We start from the raw sequence: 18859 nt of genomic DNA on the forward strand, positions 1-18859 counted from the left end.
AGCATGTTGTTCCTCAAGTCCCCAGCTTGTTCAAGAAACGACCCTTACCCCCACCATGAAAGGGATTTGCCACATGCCACCCCCCTCCTCCTCCTCCTCCATCCTACCCTTTTGGATTTTTCAGGAAAGCTCCAGTCCCAATACATACCCTCCTCCCAAGCTGATTAAAAAAAAAAAACATACCCCCACCACAGAAGGGATGTGCCCCATGCTCCCCCTCCCCTACCACTTTGAATTTTCTAGAATAGCTCCAATGCCAAAACATACTGCCTCATGTTGTCCTGAGAGTTACTGACAACACTAAAGCTCAAATGTTTGCCCCACTTCTTATCGAGTAAGTTGAATATGATTGTCTAGCGAAAAGACTTTTGTACATGCAGGAAAAATCTGTCATACCAGAATTTTTTTTGTCTGCTCGGAATTATTAGGACTAGAAAACAAAGAAAACTCTGAATCAAAACTGATTTAACCAACCACAGATGTAATCATACACTGGACTTTTTATATATAGTTGTCTAAACTAAATAATCACTAAATTGATAAAAAATAAAAATGACTCATATATTTATTCATAAAAACTATTTGTACAACCTTATTTCTGACTTCAATAAAAAATAACACAATAACCATATTTATAAGAATACTGCCAACAGGCTAAACAGCACAAATGCGTTTTTTAGTGCATAGGATACCTGTATGCCTGGACAATTGACAGTAAAAACATTAAGTAATGGTCAACATGACAAAGCCTCAAGATCTAAGTGAGCTCTCTCTAAAATGGACACCATAGGGACCTGCTCTAAGTGTCCATCAATTATAAAATTATTATTTGTAATTATTAAAATAATGTAATTTAAAATGTTATTTGTTTACATTCAAAACTCTTAATTAGAAACTCCAAGGAAACCTGTTTAGAGCAGGTTTGTGAGTCTTGTGAGTCTTTGTGAGTCTGGTAAAATTGGAATTTGGAAGTGTTGGTTTTTTAAGAGATGGGAAAACCATTACACCCAGAGAAAAACCTCTTGAAGTAACAAGGCTTAAAAAAGTCCTGTACATTCATCCGGGACAAGTAGTTTTTGGCCTCAGGCAAGTTACTTTCCTGGCTAGCTACATTTTTTTATGTGATCAGCTTCACATTTCCCCTTATAATATCAATTATTGCTTTATTACACAGAGTTAAGTCAGGAGAATTATAAGGAAAATGATCACACAAGGTGAATTTAACTGATACTTTTACAACATCTCCCCACTAATCCTACAGGAATGTTCAGGGGTAACAAATGAGAATTTGAACTTTGAAGTCAGTGTTTAAAGGGTTAAAAGTAAAGAAAATCCTTAAGATCATCTCAAATTGTCTGTCTTAAATTAGTGAGATGTCTACAAGTCATGAATATAATTTAAATTTGTAAAAATGTAATATTGACAATAATTATATATAACCACTAACTATTAGAATACTGAATATTCAAAATATAGAGATGTCATGTCCAAAAGGCTATTATCACTTTGTAATAGTACAATCACTACGGGTGGGTACAATTTTAAGCAAACAAGTCTCAACTGCATCAACAATTCCATTGAAAGTGCCAAGACTTGTGAGAACTTCATGAGCACCTTCCCTGAAAATGGCAATGAAAATAAAGATACATGACTAAGCCCATGAAATCTTTCAAGGTCCAAGTACATATCTAATGCATGTGTTCAAAATGAGGTATTAAAAAGTTGTATCACAAAAAAATTTGCAACAATACTTGGTATGAAAGGGCTGATGTAAATTTAAGGTGACTTTCATTGCCTCAAATTGCCTGAATTTGCATATGTATGTGTCCTTTAATCTAATTAATGATAATTAATAATTATGACCATGATCGAGATTACCGTATTTATTCGATTAAATACCACCCTCGAATAAATGCCACCCAAGATCAAATGCCACAGATGGAAGCAAAATTACCAATAAATGCTGCACCTAACCAGAAGAATGTGGCATTTACTCGAAGATAATAAGAAAAACCTTGGTTCAGCTTGGTAATTTACACCATCCAGACATTTACGATTCTATCTTAGCAAAATTAGGGAGACATAGGAAACTTTAAATTAAATAATATCTACATTAACTACATTTTTTAGCACATTAACGGCTTTTAAATGTTAAATGATCATCGCTCTGACTCTTTTAATATAAAAATTGTTGTTGTTTGGTTTAAGAACTGGCCCCAGTTATTCAAAAGGTGGATAATGTTATCTACTGGATAAATGTCTATAAATTTATTTTGATATTAAATTTCTATTCAGTGGATGGCACAATTGGCTCTCCTAATATGTATCCACTGGGCCGGATCCGATGGTGATTGCTATCCAATGCTTGAACAATCAGGGCCAGGTGTGTTTAATCAAGAGCATCCACATGTCCATACCTTAATAACACATCCACAGCTCTCTCTTTCTGATAACTGATAAGATACATGACTGTCCTAAGTCCGTGGCACTTGATTGCATTATCTGTTGACTATACAAACATAATGCTAACATTGGAGCAAAGAGCTACCACTCATCCTTGAAAACAAAGTATCTAATTTTGTACCAAGTACCTTGAGGTGTGTCTCTACAATACTTGGAAGATAGTCAATCTGAAAAAAAAAATGAGAAAAATTAGATACCAGCAGTGGTGGATCCAGGGGAGGGGGGCCCTCCTAAATTTTAAGACGAAACTGAGGCCCGAAAGGTCGAAAAAAAATTGGGGGGGCACTTATCTAAGGGTCTGGATGACTGCCCCCCGCCGGCCCCTACCTCAAGGTCTGCATGCGGCACTGACTAGTAAAAATCAAACTACCTTCTTAATACCGCAACATATGATTATGTAAATGCCACTTTTTATGGATGCAAGGCATGAGATTTTTATCCTGTTAGTGCTAGGATTTTCCAAAGACATTACTCTTCCACCAAAGATTTCTGAAGTTCTTAGCTTCAGATTTCAGGGAAGGGACAAAACATTCACATGAAATTTCACATTGGTTCTATGCAGTTCATTTTACTTACTGCACTTTTCAACAACACATGAACTCTGAACTTTAAAAGCCAGCTTGCAATAATTTTATTGTATTTTTTGCCCTTGTCAATCATTATTTAATACAATAACAGGCAACTAACCTCGAAACACAGAAAACTAACAAAAGGGATTGAAATCCACCAATTACAAATGACAAACTATGACCTTTTGAACTTGTTGAAGCAAAGGTCTGTTTCCCTAGAGGTCCGCTAAGATGATTGATGGCGACAGTGAACAAAATAATTGACGGCAGTAAAGAACAAAAACATTAGTTGGCTTTTGAACTTTGGAGTTTTCTCAAAAAGCACAGTTATCTTACACATTTGTGAGCTAGTGGATTGAAGTTTTCAATCTGCAGGTGTAAACATGACTTAATAGGGAAGATTTGGCAGGCATGGCAAAAATGAGATTTTTAATTTTTAAATCCAGTAAAATCTTACCAGGATTGAAGAATTTTGATGGAACTTTGCAAAGTTTCCAAGTCCTCTGGATACATGGGTCTGGGAGGTACATTGAAAAGATTAATAATTAAAAGTCTAAAATACTAAAATACTAAAATGTTCCTAATGTAAAAGAACCCATAAATAGCATTAAAAATTGATACTAAATAGTAATTCTAGTAGATTTTAACTGAAATTAAATGTGACATAAACCCTCTTGGCTCTAAATTAAAGGTAAATGTACCAGGTTAAATGGAACGAAAACCAATTAAGGGATTGCAGAATATTCTTAATTTTTATCTCCCGATCTGTGCTCTTGGACAAAAATATGAAAAAAGGACTGATTCAAAGGAAAAGACTCAATTAATAACTAATTCTATCATAAGATAAACAAACATACAAATGGTAATTATCAATAACTAAATTAGATTTTTATTTGGGTGAGTATATCCATAAAAAAGTAAAAAAAAATCTAAGTTTTACCCTGTTTTCAGGGAGCCAGTTATCTGTAATTCATACCTGAAGTTTGTGGCATATTTGTACCATGCATGTCACATGTATTGGGGCATTAAACATATAAAGAAATTAATTATTATTAATGTAACTGTCGTTGTAGTTAATTAAGTGTCCAAATCCCTCAATGGTAAGTGACCAGCCAATATCTTAAGGTTGCTTTTCCCTGAGAAATTGTATGTGACTTTTAATACACTTAAATAACATAGACATTTGTCATTTTTGGAAGACTTTTTAATTTTGCACTTATATAACTGGCAAGTTACTAAGTAATTTTGCACTTTAATTCACCATGTAAAGGTACATTATATCTGATACCTGAATATCTTTGTGTGCTGTGTGTGATGAGGTCAATGAACACATGGCTTGTAAACAATCCCGCAGGGACATCTAAAACAAAAACAATAATCAGCACTTCCTCCATGTACTTCATACTCAAGTGCAAAAAAATACTTCACAAAGTAAAATTAATATGTACTGAAAGGTGAAAGTACTCCTGAACCCAGCTATTGCATGCACATCCATGTTAACAGGAGCTTTGCCTTTAGCATTGGCTTACTTTAGGATTTTGTTCACAGACTCAGAAGTTAGAACCACCTTGAATAGCTTATCAATGAACTGTACCACAAAAACGTACTGCTCAGTAGCTTTCATTTGAATGGTCCCACCAAAGAACTACATTTACAAGTAGCAGTGACTACATATTATGCACCTTTTACAGTACAAAAAAAAAAAACTGTACCACAGGAAAGTAGTTGCTCACTAGCATTCATTGATAGGTATAACTTCAAGATTTTGTCCACAGACTCAAAAGTAATAGAATCACCTTGTATAGCATAATAAACATTATGACACAAAAAGTACTACTTAGCAGGGCTACATTATACCATGTCTCTAAATTGCTATGCCTGGTATACATAACAAACCTGGTCTTGGTCTCCTGTTGCAAGATTTGCAATCAGACATGAAGCATTGACTAGCACCTTGAGAAAGACAAATTGAAACTGGTTATATATAATAATGTTACATAAATGAAAAATTAATTCTCTATTAAGTCCCCCTCCTCCCTCTCAAATAAGTCTGCCTATCTAATCAGCTCCCCCCGCCCCCCCATTTACAGGGAAAGAAAGATAATAAGCTCCCCTCTCTATTAAGCCTTCCCCTCCCCTTTTCTGAAAAATTGATTTCGTCATCTTTGTTAAATTAAGTAAGCCTCCCTGTCAAATAGTGAGCTCTCCCTCTCTATTAAGCCCCCGTAAGCACACTTGAAATAAATAAGCCTCCCAGTAACTTAATAGAGGATTTATGGTACTGGACAACCCTCTTGTCATGTAATTTTAAAGTTCTCCGGCCATATTTCCAACTATTACGCGCTTTTGATCATATTTGCATGGAAAAGGCACGTTATAAATTTTTAATTATTATTATTATTAACTACTAAAAACAAGTGGTATAACTGACATACTTGAAGATTTTTTGGTCCCTTTGTCAAAGCTTCCACTAGGCATCGCCCAGCTGAGAAGTCTTCCTAAAGAAAGCATGCAGAGACTATCACATCAAAAATTCATGAAAAATTTTAAAAAGTTATCATAAATTTACTCCGACCATCAATCACAAACATCGTGGCCTCTACCTGAACGATGCAGTGCCTCTGCCAATCTGTTCCCACAGACATCTGTGCCAAAATCCTTAATGATATTTCTTGAATCTAAAAACAATAATACAGCCAAACTTCCTGTAAGCCACCGCCCAAAATGCAAGGATTACGTGGTCACTAGACTTGGTACAAGTTGACCTCATGATTTTTGCGACTGCAGCAAGCTTTTTTAGGCCAATTAAATTCCATGAAGGACTTTTTTGAAAGTCTAAGTGGTCACCTATAAGAGGTGGTCATTTCTGAGAATCAACTCACAGGGTAGCCTTATTCTTAGACGTCCGAGGTCGTTTGCAGCCCCTTTGCTTCTCTGACGTCGTGAACACGACTAGGCACACAGAGAATATCAGACAGTAGAGGGAGCGAAGCGAAGGGGCTGCGAACGACCTGGGATGTCTGAGAGAAGCAAAGGAGCCGCGAATGACCTCGGACGTCTGAGGATCAGGCTACTCTCACGGAGACTCTAGTGGGCGGGGTTATTAACTTTCTTCTGCTGAAAAGGGGGGGCTCATTAGAGAGAAGGGGCTTATTTGAGAGGGGGGCTTAATAGAGGATTTACAGTTGGGCTTTGACTCGGAAAGTTTGGTGGTTGCTTACAGGAGGAGGTTGCATGTGGAGGCTCGACAGTATTACCATTAGTACATAATAAACATAACAGAGCAGATGTTTAAAATTCAGTTTCTTTTACTGTTTGTCTTTGTAAGATGTTATAAGATGTTATGGAGGAAGAGACAAGCAGAACCTAGACAGTACACCTGACACTCAAAATTTTTGTACACGAAGACACTAATTAAAACAAGAGTCTAGATATATATATTTTCATATTTTAATAACAGTAATGAGCTGTAGTTTGGATTATATATTGTTTCATTAAAATGCACCTTTTCATCTTGTGCCTTTGTCAATGCTAAAATTCTTGGTAGCGCATTCCTGTTACTCTGCAGAAAAGAAAATTGCTTCTCATTTGATTTTATGTTAATTACTAATGAAAATTTAAAAAACCTGCCTTGTTTCACAATACTGAACTCAATACTGATAATGTTCAACATCCTTATACACCTTAAACTAACTTAGAATGACTAGCACGCATTTTCTCCCAAGGATGTCACTGCTAGACCACACATAAAGGTGATGAGTATATAGAAAATGATCACCAAAGTAAAAAATGTCTGGATTGTTAAACAAATTTGCCTAACCAGCACCATTTCATAGATCATTACACACGTTTCTGGGAAACTGCCCACCTACTCCTCCCCTAAGCCAACATTAACACTTACTTCTCACTTAGGACAAATTGTTGGCTTAGGGGAGGGGTAGGTGGGCAGTTTCTCAGAAACGTGAATAATAATCCATGAAATGTATGGAGAACAATGCACAGAATACAGGTATACATGTGGATATTAGGTTTAAAGGAACAAAATGCAAAAAACAATGCTGACCTCTATAAGGCCGGGTGCAAGGTTTCCCTGATGTTCAACAATGTAACTCAACGTCATCAAAGCAAGAAGGGCTAAGGCTTCTTTCATTGCACATACAGTTAGAACTGAATCTAGAGCACCATCTGCTAATGCTACAAAACAGAAAACAAGCATCCTGATTAGTTTTCCTTTAAATGTAAGTCTAAAAAGCAAAAGAATTGAAAACGAAACATAAAGCCATTATATGTCCACCTTAAAACATATCCTTTATCTCAAAATTCTCTGATTTACAAGGAGATGGTCAAGTCTGATGTAAAACAAAAGAAGTGTCACTAAAATTTCAACTTGCGGCGTATATAGTTGGGGAAATGAATCGCTAGGAAGTTTCTTTTAATCCTATATCTATTAATAAAAGTAGCCAGGGGTCATGTAGTAATCAGGGGGAATCCCTGCAACGTAATGATTATGGTAAAGTTATAACCTATTGTTACACTCATTAAGTGTTAGGAATCTTGAACACCTCTTTTACTGACCCTGTGCTTTTAGTTCAGGTGACTTTTTGCAAAATGTCATCAGAGCACTGATCCCGTAAATCAGCGTCTGCTCCTGACTCTCATTGACAGTTGAAAGAATGCTGCAGAAAATTAGTTAATGACATCAAATTAGAATAGACCACACTATGGAGGCGTGTGTGGCTGAGTGGTTAACACCTCAAACTCCTGATCTGGGGGTCCAGGAGCCTCACCTGTCACGTTTCCTTAGACAAGGAACTCTACTCCACTTTGTCTCTCTTCACCCAGGTGTATAAATGGGTACTGGCGACATACTGCTGGGGGGTAACCATGCGATGGACTAGCACCCTGCCCAGGCGGGAATGAATAGCAATACTCCTGAGCATGCTTCAAGCTAAGGAAACGGGGATAAGCTCCACAACTTAATGTGGTAGCTAGGAACACTGAATAAAAGCTCAGCAATCACAAAGGTTAACTGGAAACATGTCTATATGAACCACCATCGTAGCAATCACAGCGATCATTGCAACTGACCACTGAGAGATCTAGGCTTCAGTTCTAGGCTGCTTTCAATAATGGTCACCACAATCCCCACAATGGTTGAGATCTCTGGCCTTTTGTCAGGGATCATTATGATCACAGTGACAATATTGAATTGAACTTCACTAAACAGCACATACATAGTGTATATCCTACCTACACAATGCTTTAATACCACCACACTTGGCCAGCATTGAATGTAGTGGGGGATGAGTGGAAAGAATCTGAATACCTGAAGCCACTGCAGCCTACAATAGAAGCAACACAGGTTGAGGTTAAAAACAGAAAGATAACAGCAGAACTCTGATAAAACAAACAACCAAGAAGCGGTTGCCATTTATAATCGTAAGCACAGCATTCATAATCAACACGGCACTGGGATTGCATTCATATTTAGCCTACGTTCTGAACAACCTTAGCAAGTCTCATTAAGTTAGGTTTTGCAGTAATTTTTAACATGCAAAACTGAAAATAAAACCCAGCAGTTAAACATGGGTACATTCACATGGCACTGGACAAATTTTTTTAGCAGCTGAAAAATTTGACAGAACACTTCGTTCACACAGGACCATTCCATATTTTTGTTCTGTTCACATGGAAATTAGAATGACTAGGCTTCTAAATTTTCGAGCAGTTAAAGTGTTTCAGCGTGAATGGAACACCTAAACACACAGTTTTTCGTGAAACCGGTTGAAAAATATTGTCCAGTGCCAGGTGAACAGAGCCAAAAAGTGACCATAAAATAAAGTACCGGTAGATCTATATGAACTTACTTTTACTTCATCATTTCCACTTTGACTGAGAAATATCAGTGTCTGGACTCCGCCCATTTCAACAACCTGATAAGTAAAGTCGACTGATTATCAACACATGGCCTACGCCACAGATAAAACTCATCCTCTGGTTACTAGTCTGTCTGCGAACCAGTATTGAAATTGTGGTTCTGACCCCTCGTGTACCAGGATTTGAGTATGCATCATGATTGGGCCTGTTAGAAAAGCCATTGTCCATTTGCCGATCAGGTTAAGGGGAAATTCGAAATGCACTTCTGGTAATTTGTTGAGTCCGCTGGGGCGTTGGAACAAGGATCTTGGCACTGCTTTGCAGACCAGACGTTACTAACCGGGGTTAGAGACTAACCCAAACAGTGTGTGATATCATGCTACAAGTGTTGTATAAATACCCATTATCCACAAAGACAAATCTAGGTCCTCTGAAACGAAAGGATTGCCACCCAAAGGACAATGAGTTTGGAATGCATTTGCAGTCATTACTGTATGCTTTCGTTGCATGGATATCTAAATTCCATCATCTGTCCCACTCTAGAAAATAGCTGGAATAAACACTGGGCTCTGCAGATTTTTCATGAAATCTACCATAAGCACAAGACACATGGTATTTCATACAAAATCCAGCCATACATGTACACTATAGATGTTAACAAAACAATTGATGGGCCAATACCATTAACTTCAGTTCTATCAGTCACACCAAAGATATCTGTAGAATTGAAAATCAACTCTTTTTCACCTTTGTCAGTCCGGCAGGGTCCTTACACAATTCTGAAAGACCTTTAGCTGCTTCCAGCTTGAATGACTAGGAAGAAATGGTACAAAAACTAGTCAATATTTGAAACAAAAAATTAATTCACAACTCACAATTTCTTGCTACAACCTCAATACAAAGTCAAGATCAACTAATGCCAATAAAGAAAGAGATCAAACTGGGGGGTTTGCTGTGGTTTGTTCTTTGTTGTCCAACCAACCAGGAACCATCTGGTAACCAGGAATTGGGTCATTAAGTTCTTACTTCTAACAAGCATAAAAGGAAGTAAGGCCTAAATAAAATGACCTTCAGTCTTAATAAATGTCAAATTCACTCAGACAGCGTGGAAAAAATTATTACAACAATAAAGCAAAACCAAAGCAGAGCTTCTCTTGGAAAAAACAAGGAAACATTTCACATTGATCAATCTGTTTAATTAGCCATACTGTAATATTTAACTTGCAATAGGAGTTTTTTCTGTGGCTCAAGTTCATATTGACAGAGGAAACAACAAATCACAGGCAAAACCAGATAGAACCAAGGCATAACATTAAAATTACAATCAAAAGAATACTACAAAGGTACAATATCATGGTAAAACACATAAAACATCTTTTCACCAATGGAGAAAAGCACTTATATTGCTCACATAATTAACATACCACTCTCCCTCCCCCCAATCTGGCACCCAGGGAATTAAGTTCATTAATATAACCTCACCATCTGGAGTGACCTTGATTTGGTCACAAGAGATGTGACTTCAAGACAATTGTCACAAATTCTCTCTGGCTCTTCAAATCCCAACTGTGGAAGAGGAACCTAAAAATAATGATATCATTTTAAAATTATTTTGTGAAAAATGAAATCACCTACACATACTTATGTACGTGTGGGTTGGCATCCCACTTCTGACATACCAAGGCTATGCTCTTATTGTTGGTAGCTGAAAAGCTCTGTGGCCCATGATTTCTTGAAAGTCACGATATTTATGGGCCAAGAAAGCTTAATTTGTTCTTTATATTCAAGTTCAAGGTTACAACAGTTTTGGAGATAATATGACAAACCTAGCCTACATGTATCAGTTAACTAACTATAACAGACTTGTGAGGACTGGTGAGGACTACTATATTGTCTTTTATTCCGTTATTATAAACTGTAGATTCTGGTTTGAACATTAATTTGATTTCAGGGCCAAAAAGTTACCTGAACTTTGGAGAAATGGGTCCCTGAAATTAGGAAATTCAGACACCCCATCATATAAGTTGTGTGCAGACACTAAGATTTATTAGTCACCCAAGGCCAAAAGCAAGTCGCCAAGCCATCTGGGGCCACCCAACATTACCAGACCTCATCACTGCCATGATACAAATTCGGTCAAAGATGGCGACTCATTCAGAGCATTCAGAGTGCACAATTAACAAAATTAATGCAAAAATTCTTGCTTTGAGCCGGCAGGATTTGAAGACAATCTTTAGTGGGCATGCATACTGTGCAAATGTGACTAAGTGCGCATCTTACTAGTGATCAGTAAGGCATTCATCTTAAAGCTGGGGCAAATTAAGCAGGACGTACATAGCCCTTTAACCCTTTAAGTCCCAATGGTGACCAAGATCAATTTTCTCCTAACCATATCTATTGATTGTCAAGTGATTTGGTTATAAGAATTAATAAATTGATCACCTAAGAGAAAATGCTTTGATCTTTCATCAAATTCTCTCAACTTATTCTTTAAGAAAATGTATAGAGATCAGTTCCGAGAATTTGTATGTGGATATTGGGGCTTAAAGGGTTAAAGTGTCTTGTAAGGGAAAGATGCAACTGCTAATTTACCTTCTCATTACAGCACTTGCTACAAAGGACTCGGCCACACTGACGACAATGGTGTTTTCTACGAATCTGGGTGAACTTCTGCAAACAAAGAGGGCAGACCTGTGCAGCATCATCTGCAATCCACCTTTAAAGACAGTAAAACCTAATTGAGCTGGGGGGAAGGTACAATCAACAACAATAAAACATAGCTTACACTCTTTGCCTTAACCCATTTTACTGGCCAGTTTCCCATGGGACTTAGTACCCAGACTACCAATTCCCCAGAAGATACAACAATTTTCTAGGTGTCCATCTTTAGGGGTGGCAAATGGTAAAATCTGAGACTTGCCAAGACGCCGAGATCCTAGTTAGAAATCTGTGCCCGAGACTCTTTGTTAAAACGTTTCGAGACTCAAAAAAGTAAAAACAAACCATGAAAAACGAGACTTCAAGACTTATCATAAACGCTTCCGAGATTTCGAGATCCTCACAAAATTTTCCGAGACCCACGTTTTTCGAGGTACCATTCTCCACCCCTATCTTTGCCTTTGAAACATTTTTGCCAACTTCAAAAGGAGAAAATGAAGCTTGTCCCTGCCCCCTCCCTCTCCAAGCACTGTTGTGCTGCTGTTGATCTATCTGTATCCCCACTGTACGGAGCAAACACTAGTCATATGCCCGGGGTATGCCCTGGTGGGGTGGGGGGGGGGGAGATGGGCGGTTATGGAATTGACTGGTAAATTTACCGTCTTATCAACTTTTAAGACAGTTTAACCTTTGTCCCGCAAACAACCAAAAAACTGAAATAATTAAGCTTGATTTAGTCACGGTTTTGATTAAAGAAAGAAAACATTGAATATTTTCTTGAAGCATTTTGATCTGTTTTCAATAGCAGCTTCCAATAAAAACCTACAAAAAAACTGAAACAATTAAGCTTGATTTAGTCACGGTTTTGATTAAAGAAAGAAAACATTGAATCTTTTCTTGAAGCATTAGCTTACTTAAAGGAGCTTTGAAGTCTAGCTGAATCCGCCATTCCGACAAGTACTGTAGTGAGAGAGTTACGACAGAAACAACAACTTTTTTGGCGGGAAAAGATCGCTTGACGATTCTGTTACTTAGTTTCTTACCTGGACTTCACTAGAAGAAATGGTGTACTTGAAAATACATTGGCAGGACCCTCCGTTGCTGCAGGAAAAACGTCTCTGTCGTAAAGACGAATTTTGCTGGTTCCTCGCGCCATGTTGAACTCCTTTGTGTCCAGCCAAGTCAAGTTCAAGTTCAAGTTTATTAAGAAAAATTGAGAAAATACAAAATATGATATACCACTGCTCGCAGTTAGCTATAGCTATTCGAGGCGAGCAGTGGCTTGACACTAAGTAGAATAATTACAATAACAATACAATTAAAATACTAAGTAGAATTAATGATTAACGTACAATACATTAAAATAAGCTGAATACTAAATACAAAGTGAATAATTACAATTACAATACAATTACAATACTAAATAGAATTAATTAGCCTACCTCGATCAGGTGATAGGATCATTAAGTCACGCAAAATGTTCAAACTTTCTTGATAAAAATACTCATGGTGCCGAGGAACCGTTTCCCTACGAAAGCCGAGGAGGGTCTTCCGACTTCCGACTTCCAACTTCCGACTTCCAACTTCGGACTTCCGACTTTCAACTTCCGACTTCTGATTTCCGACTTCCAGCTTCCGTAGCAATGAAAGGCGGTGATAGGCCTACACGACTTTTACCTTATGCTAAAATGCTGCTTGTTCCCAAAACGTTTTTTTTCCCTTCTGCTGGGTAGATTATGCTCCAGAAGGTTCTGGTTAAGCCGCCTATTTCACATTGAGAGGTCATGGCACACATATCGATTTTATTTTAGTTACTGTGGTTTTCGTTTCTGGTCGGCAGGATTTGCCCTCTGATGCAAAAGCATATTCTTTAAAGCTTTTTATTACGGCCAAGAAAGGGCTCTTAATTTTCTCCAAAATGCCTTCTGGACCTGAATAACTATGTGACTATGATTTTAGTCCGTGAATATGCAATGCTGTATCACGCTGGTCCCAGCTCGTTAGTTTTCTTCGCAGGACGTTAAATTATCACGGATAGTGATTTACAGATCTAAAGTGATAAGAATGAAGTGCAGCTTAAAATGAAGCTGCATCAACTATGGAGAATGCATTGTGACTCAGTAGATTCCAGCTTAGTGTTTTTCTAAAGAAAATGTGAGCCTTTTGACTGGAGCGCGTATTTCCTTCCTTGGTTATAGGTTTTTAATAAGTTTAACAGTGTTTGGACTGTTTTGTTATCACTGTTGCCACTTTGTGATCAGGCAAGACCATGGTTTCGGTTCCCCAAGCGACCCTCATCAGTTGCCTGATTGGCTTTGTGCTTAGTTGCTTTTTACAAGAGCAACTTTAGTTGTTCTCTTTTGTGGCTAGAACGGTACAGCCGTTCTTTATACTGAGCCTTGACCTTGAGCATTAATACCCGCGTGGCGGATCGAGCGGTAATCGAGCCTGGCAGAGGAGTCAAGTCGGAAGTCGGAAGTTAGAAGTGGGAAGTGGGAAGTAAGAAGTGGGAAGTGGAAGGTCAGAAGTCTAACCATGCAGCATTGAGTCTCAACGGTCAGAAATCAGAAATCCGGAGTTCGAACTTTGTCAAGTCCGAAGTCTGAAGTTTGAAGTATGAAGTCTTAAGTCTGAAGTCTGAAGTCAGAAGTCGGAAGACCCTCCTCGGCTTTCGTAGATAATTTTCATGGGGACTCTATATATAGTATTTTGATTAGGGAAACTGTAGCCTGCGTTGGGAAACTAACATTGGAGTTTTGGAGGATAGGAAAGGACAGATTCCTAAACTTCCATATCCCCGAGAGGAGGTAGTTTCGGGCTTTTGGACAGTCTAAGACTTTTAGAGAAGTGGTCACACATGCAGGTTTGTGCAAGTATAAACCAGCGACAAGGTCACGTGGAAAAGTTTGCAGGTTAAATTTTTTAAAAAATTCAAAAATTCTATGCAGCTGACACAACGGCTGCGCGCTGCATTTGCACAATGATTGAAAAGGCTTGAAACAAAATCATTTGAGGTCGTTCACGAACGCAGAGGTATCTCTAGCTGGTGATGAAAAAAGGACAACCAAGAATTAACCTGGTTTAGCAGAAATCACGGCTTAAGAGAAGCCATGTATTTTATCTTCCAGCAGGCATTGCTTTGTTACGCTGTACTGGCCGTTTATGGTCGCAATGGGATCTAGCAACTCTCTCCTATTAAAACACCAAGACTTCGTGTAATTAAAAAGCAAACAAAGGTCCAGCCAAGATACGCCTGCAGACGTACTGCAGGACATGCTTCAGTGACTTTTTTTTACAAGAAAAACAAGCAAGGAAGTGTAACAGGGATTCAAAGTAGCTGTTTCAAGTTTGTAGTCCTTCTTAAAAAAAAAAAAAAGATTAAGAAAAAAATATAACGACGCAACCAAAGGTCTCATTGTAAGAGAGCTTTTACTTCTAAATCACACATCTCTAGGCAGATATCGTTCTACCGCTAACAGAGATTCACGAAATTCAACGGCGCAACAAACACCCTCAGGTCTTTTAAAAACTTTCACTGGAATCACTATCTTCCAGCTCAAGTACAAAGTTTAAACCGAGATATCGTTTTTTTCTGTCGCCTTTTTGCCAACGACCTTCCACTTTTCGTCACCGGCATCAAGATATTCACAGAGTCTCATCTCTATGGCAGTTGTGCCTTGAAAAGGTCGGTGCAAGTATTTGAAGGTTGAAGAAATTTCAACGGTCTTGTATGAAAGGCGCTAGCCTAGGTAATGAAACAAGCTCTCAGAAATGTGTTAGTATACGAAACAAAGGATAGTCTACAGACTGAATCCTCAAAACCAAACGTACAAAATTCAATTTAACAAGAAGGAACACTTTTTTCGTCTTCGACAACCTTATTTCGAGGGATGGTTTTTATCGACAAAGTTTCAGCGTACGGGAAAAGAGAATTTATGAATAATTTTAGAAGTCCTCCAAAACAAAGAAATCATTGTTTTTAACGTACCAAACACTCAAATTCTTATTTTAAGTATCGTGACTCAAACTCATTAAGACGTGCACTATAAATTACCATGTACCGTTTCTGTGAATTCTGCTTTCAAACTAATATAACAAAAATACTATATTTCTTAGAAACTCGTTAACATTTTACGTAATTAACGAAATTGATGAGTTAGGTGACAAATCATTGCTCCACTAACTTTCTATAAATATTTCTTACTTAACGTACAATTCTTTTTCGGTTTTCATGATAAATAATTACATTACTGTCACTGCTCAAGCGGTTTTCAAAAGGCCCTTCCGCTAATACCGTAATACCTTCTTGTGTGCCTGTATTTGGTAAGATCTTGCAAGTAGCTGTTCGTGCTAAGCACTTTCTGAGTGTGAACCAGGTGGATTCAAGGGAAAACCGCCCAGACGAGCTCTGAATTCTAGCGTACGATACCAACCAAGGCCAGCGCACCTAAACTGATGCCAGGCCTGCACATTTAAGAGTATTATGGTATTTTCCAGGCCTATCTGCATTAAAAAAACGAAATTTAAAATTGGGTTGGTTTTGCATTGCAATGCTGCGTGGCTGGCTAAAAAAACTGACGTCAATTTCTCGACCAATCAGAAGTAAACAAATCAGTCGTGACTAGGTGACACACGTTTTCTCGCGCTTATCGCCCGCTAAAAGGAACTTCTTCGAAATATGACTGGCTTGGCCAATCACATCTCGAAACCACTTGACGCAGTGGGCGCCAACAACAGGGAAACGCATGTAACCACATCACGATTGGTTTTACTTGACTTCTGATTGGTCAAGAAAATAGTGGGAGATTTCTCAGTCCATCACAAAGAACTGCAAAATAAAACCACAATAATCAGAATATGACTTTTTGTTTCTGAGTTGAAACTGAGTTGAGGGGCAAATTTGAGCAAGAGTTTAGGATTATTTACGGTGACAGAATAATTTCCAGGTGGTCTAAACTGAATAACAAAAATTCAAAGTCCATTGATCACTGAGGTATGAGCATCAAACCCATCTCCGGACGGGATGAAAGAAGTATCACACAGGGTTCTTTATGATCCGTCCCATACGGAAATCGTACACTTGTCGGCAGAAGAACACAAGACTCGGATCGGTACGGGGATGGGGGACTGAGCCAGGTTTTGTGCTTTCCCCTGGGGGTACAGGTGAAAGAGGTGCTTCTCTAAACTCTCGGAATAATCTGTTGAGAGCGCGGAATCTAGAAACAAAATAACAGGGACTGGGTTAGCAAAACACAAGACTGTTGTTAGAATCCACCCTAATTCTATATTTTTCTAAAGCTTTGTCAACATGATACAAACTTATGACTTTTGTCCACACGATAACGGTGGTCAACGTATTTTTCCATAAGATTATTTATCTAAAGAGTGAACAGCCTTGGCGTTTACATACTTAGGGCCTGTTTACATAGAGGTGGAGGAACCCAGGTAGGTGAGGTTACCCGCTTAGGTGGGGTAACCCGCCTGTCCATGTAATCCCTCATATGGTCACCCCAACCGTCATGTAAACGCGAACAAATTAAATGAGAGATTATATGGACAGGCGGGTTACCTCACCTACCTGGGGATCCCCACCTCCACGTATACAAACCCTTAGCCTGAAAAAAGCTTAAGACCGGAATAGCCCTTTCTAGCTTCTCTTTTTCGTTTTCCCATTTCAGACCACGTGATGGTACCCCAGAGTTTCTTTCAAACGTAGACCTACGAACGTGCATGACATGCACCTACATATGTATGCATAATTTATGAAACGACAAAAGGCAATTTCCCTGGAGAACATCACGTGATCTGAATTGTGCAAACAAAACATATAAGTTGAAGGTCTATTACATTACCTGCAGTACTCTGGATAACTGAGGACGTAACATTTATCCACAATACACGCCACACTGTTATCGTCCTTATGTCTTGACGCCATGACTTCCATCTGTCAATCAAATATGGCAAAAAATAATTAGTGAACTTACGCAACACGACGGGAGAGCAAAAGAAGACGGCAAACCTTGGGTGACAATAATTTTGTTTGAAAAAACAAGCTCTTCAAGGCACTCTGGCGGCGGGCGGGAAAAGGAATTTGAATTTGAATTTGAATTTTGCATCGAAAAAAGTAGATGCAAAATGCTGATTGGCGAAGATGACATTAGGAATGACGTCATTAGCCTTTCAATGTTTGTTTACATTCGCGCTCGTTTCCCCTTCGCGCTGATTGGCGGAAATCTGAGAGCTCAGTTGACGGGGAGCCACGGGGGAATTGAAGGTGGAATTCAAATTCCAGAGACGCAGTTCCAAGGCCTCCTTCCTTTTCCCGCCCCGCCGCCAGAGCGCCCCAAAGAGCTTCATCGCAGGCTACTGTTAACCACACGGAACGAAATTTCTGCATGTAAACCCAACGTAAATTTGTTCTGCCTTCTGAGATCTTCGTAGTGTAAACAGTCCCTTAGCCTCGCATTGAAACAGAGTCTTGGCACAACTCTGAAATGACCTATTGTTGAGTTACAATCTGTACAGTGCAAGTGTTTTTCAGCCGCCTACCTCTCCGTGGAAGTTTGGAATTCTACCGACTTCTGTTTGCTCGGGTCTGTAGTACCAAAATACACTCATCATCATTTCGCCAGCGTTCGGACCTGCGTTTGGAAAAAGAAAAGGAGCATAAATCGACAGTTACCCAGGGTTGTCAAGCTGAAGAGAGTTGAGGGCGTCGGAGAGTTCATTTCTTAAAGTTGAAAATGCCGTGATAAGACAGTAAAACAATTTTCATTACCGATTTCGGACGTGGTTTATGATTGTTACTAAGAAAGTTATGTTTGTAAGTGAACGTGTATAAATTTTATGTATTTCAAGTGCGAAAGAAGGATTTAACACGTGAAAGATCATCGCATCTGCGAAAGGAAAGCTTTAAAAAAAATCCAGGCTTGGACAGGATTCGAAGCGATGACTATCTCCAGCTATTAAGCGAATTGGGAGCTGGTCACGCTGCGAGTTCGCAATACAACCGAAGAAGGTGAAACTGTGAAAGTTCATATTTTTGAACTGTGAGAGTACGATACAAGTCCTAGAGATCGAAAGATGTATTACCAAGGCTGTTCAACGATTTCGCGCGTGCTCATTGGTCGAGAGGTATGGTCTAAAATGAGAGAATTGTCCATGGAAAAGACGTGATCACTTTTTCTCGAACAGAAAACAATTTTTCACAATGTGTACTCTTAAGCTCCGTTTTGTTGGCCAACAACTGCTAACATTGTCAGATGTTACATGTTGCGTCCGTTTGCACGCCT

General features: G+C 38.6%; 2 protein-coding genes across 4 annotated transcripts in view; both read right to left on the reverse strand.

Moving 5' to 3' along the window:
- Positions 1-547: 547 nt before the first annotated feature.
- On the reverse strand, positions 548-12723 carry LOC140924832 (uncharacterized). Its single transcript, XM_073374834.1, has 17 exons — positions 12611-12723; positions 11502-11625; positions 10392-10490; positions 9657-9722; positions 8900-8965; positions 8283-8374; positions 7608-7708; positions 7096-7226; positions 6538-6594; positions 5636-5710; positions 5468-5530; positions 4929-4985; positions 4321-4392; positions 3490-3549; positions 2592-2630; positions 2418-2509; positions 548-1619 (listed from the first exon to the last, which is right to left on the reverse strand). The coding sequence occupies exons 1-17, from the start codon at positions 12721-12723 to the stop codon at positions 1502-1504; spliced, it is 1425 nt and encodes a 474-aa protein (XP_073230935.1). The 3' UTR covers positions 548-1501.
- Positions 12724-14979: 2256 nt separating this feature from the next.
- Positions 14980-18859, reverse strand: part of LOC140924818 (uncharacterized) — a 30972-nt gene continuing 27092 nt past the window's right edge. For all 3 annotated transcript variants that reach the window (XM_073374820.1, XM_073374822.1, XM_073374821.1), the window contains exons 5-7: positions 18117-18208; positions 17420-17511; positions 14980-16783 (exon numbers count right to left, since the gene is read on the reverse strand). In XM_073374820.1, the coding sequence (XP_073230921.1) occupies positions 16603-16783; positions 17420-17511; positions 18117-18208 (365 nt within the window). In that variant the 3' untranslated portion in view covers positions 14980-16602. The remainder of the gene's footprint in view (positions 16784-17419; positions 17512-18116; positions 18209-18859) is intronic.

The sequence above is a fragment of the Porites lutea genome, chromosome 14 (genome assembly GCF_958299795.1).
Source record: "Porites lutea chromosome 14, jaPorLute2.1, whole genome shotgun sequence".
In the NCBI taxonomy this organism is placed as follows: Eukaryota; Metazoa; Cnidaria; class Anthozoa; order Scleractinia; family Poritidae; genus Porites; species Porites lutea.

Coding starts and splice junctions, on each gene's coding strand:
- LOC140924832 (XM_073374834.1), bottom strand. CDS start 12,723: ATGGCGCGAGGAACCAGCAAAATTCGTCTTTACGACAGAGACGTTTTT. Junction 5,711..6,537: donor CAAAGGCACAAGATGAAAAG/GTGCATTTTAAT, acceptor TATTGTTTTTAG/ATTCAAGAAATATCATTAAG. Junction 4,393..4,928: donor CAACAGGAGACCAAGACCAG/GTTTGTTATGTA, acceptor TTTTTGTTTTAG/ATGTCCCTGCGGGATTGTTT.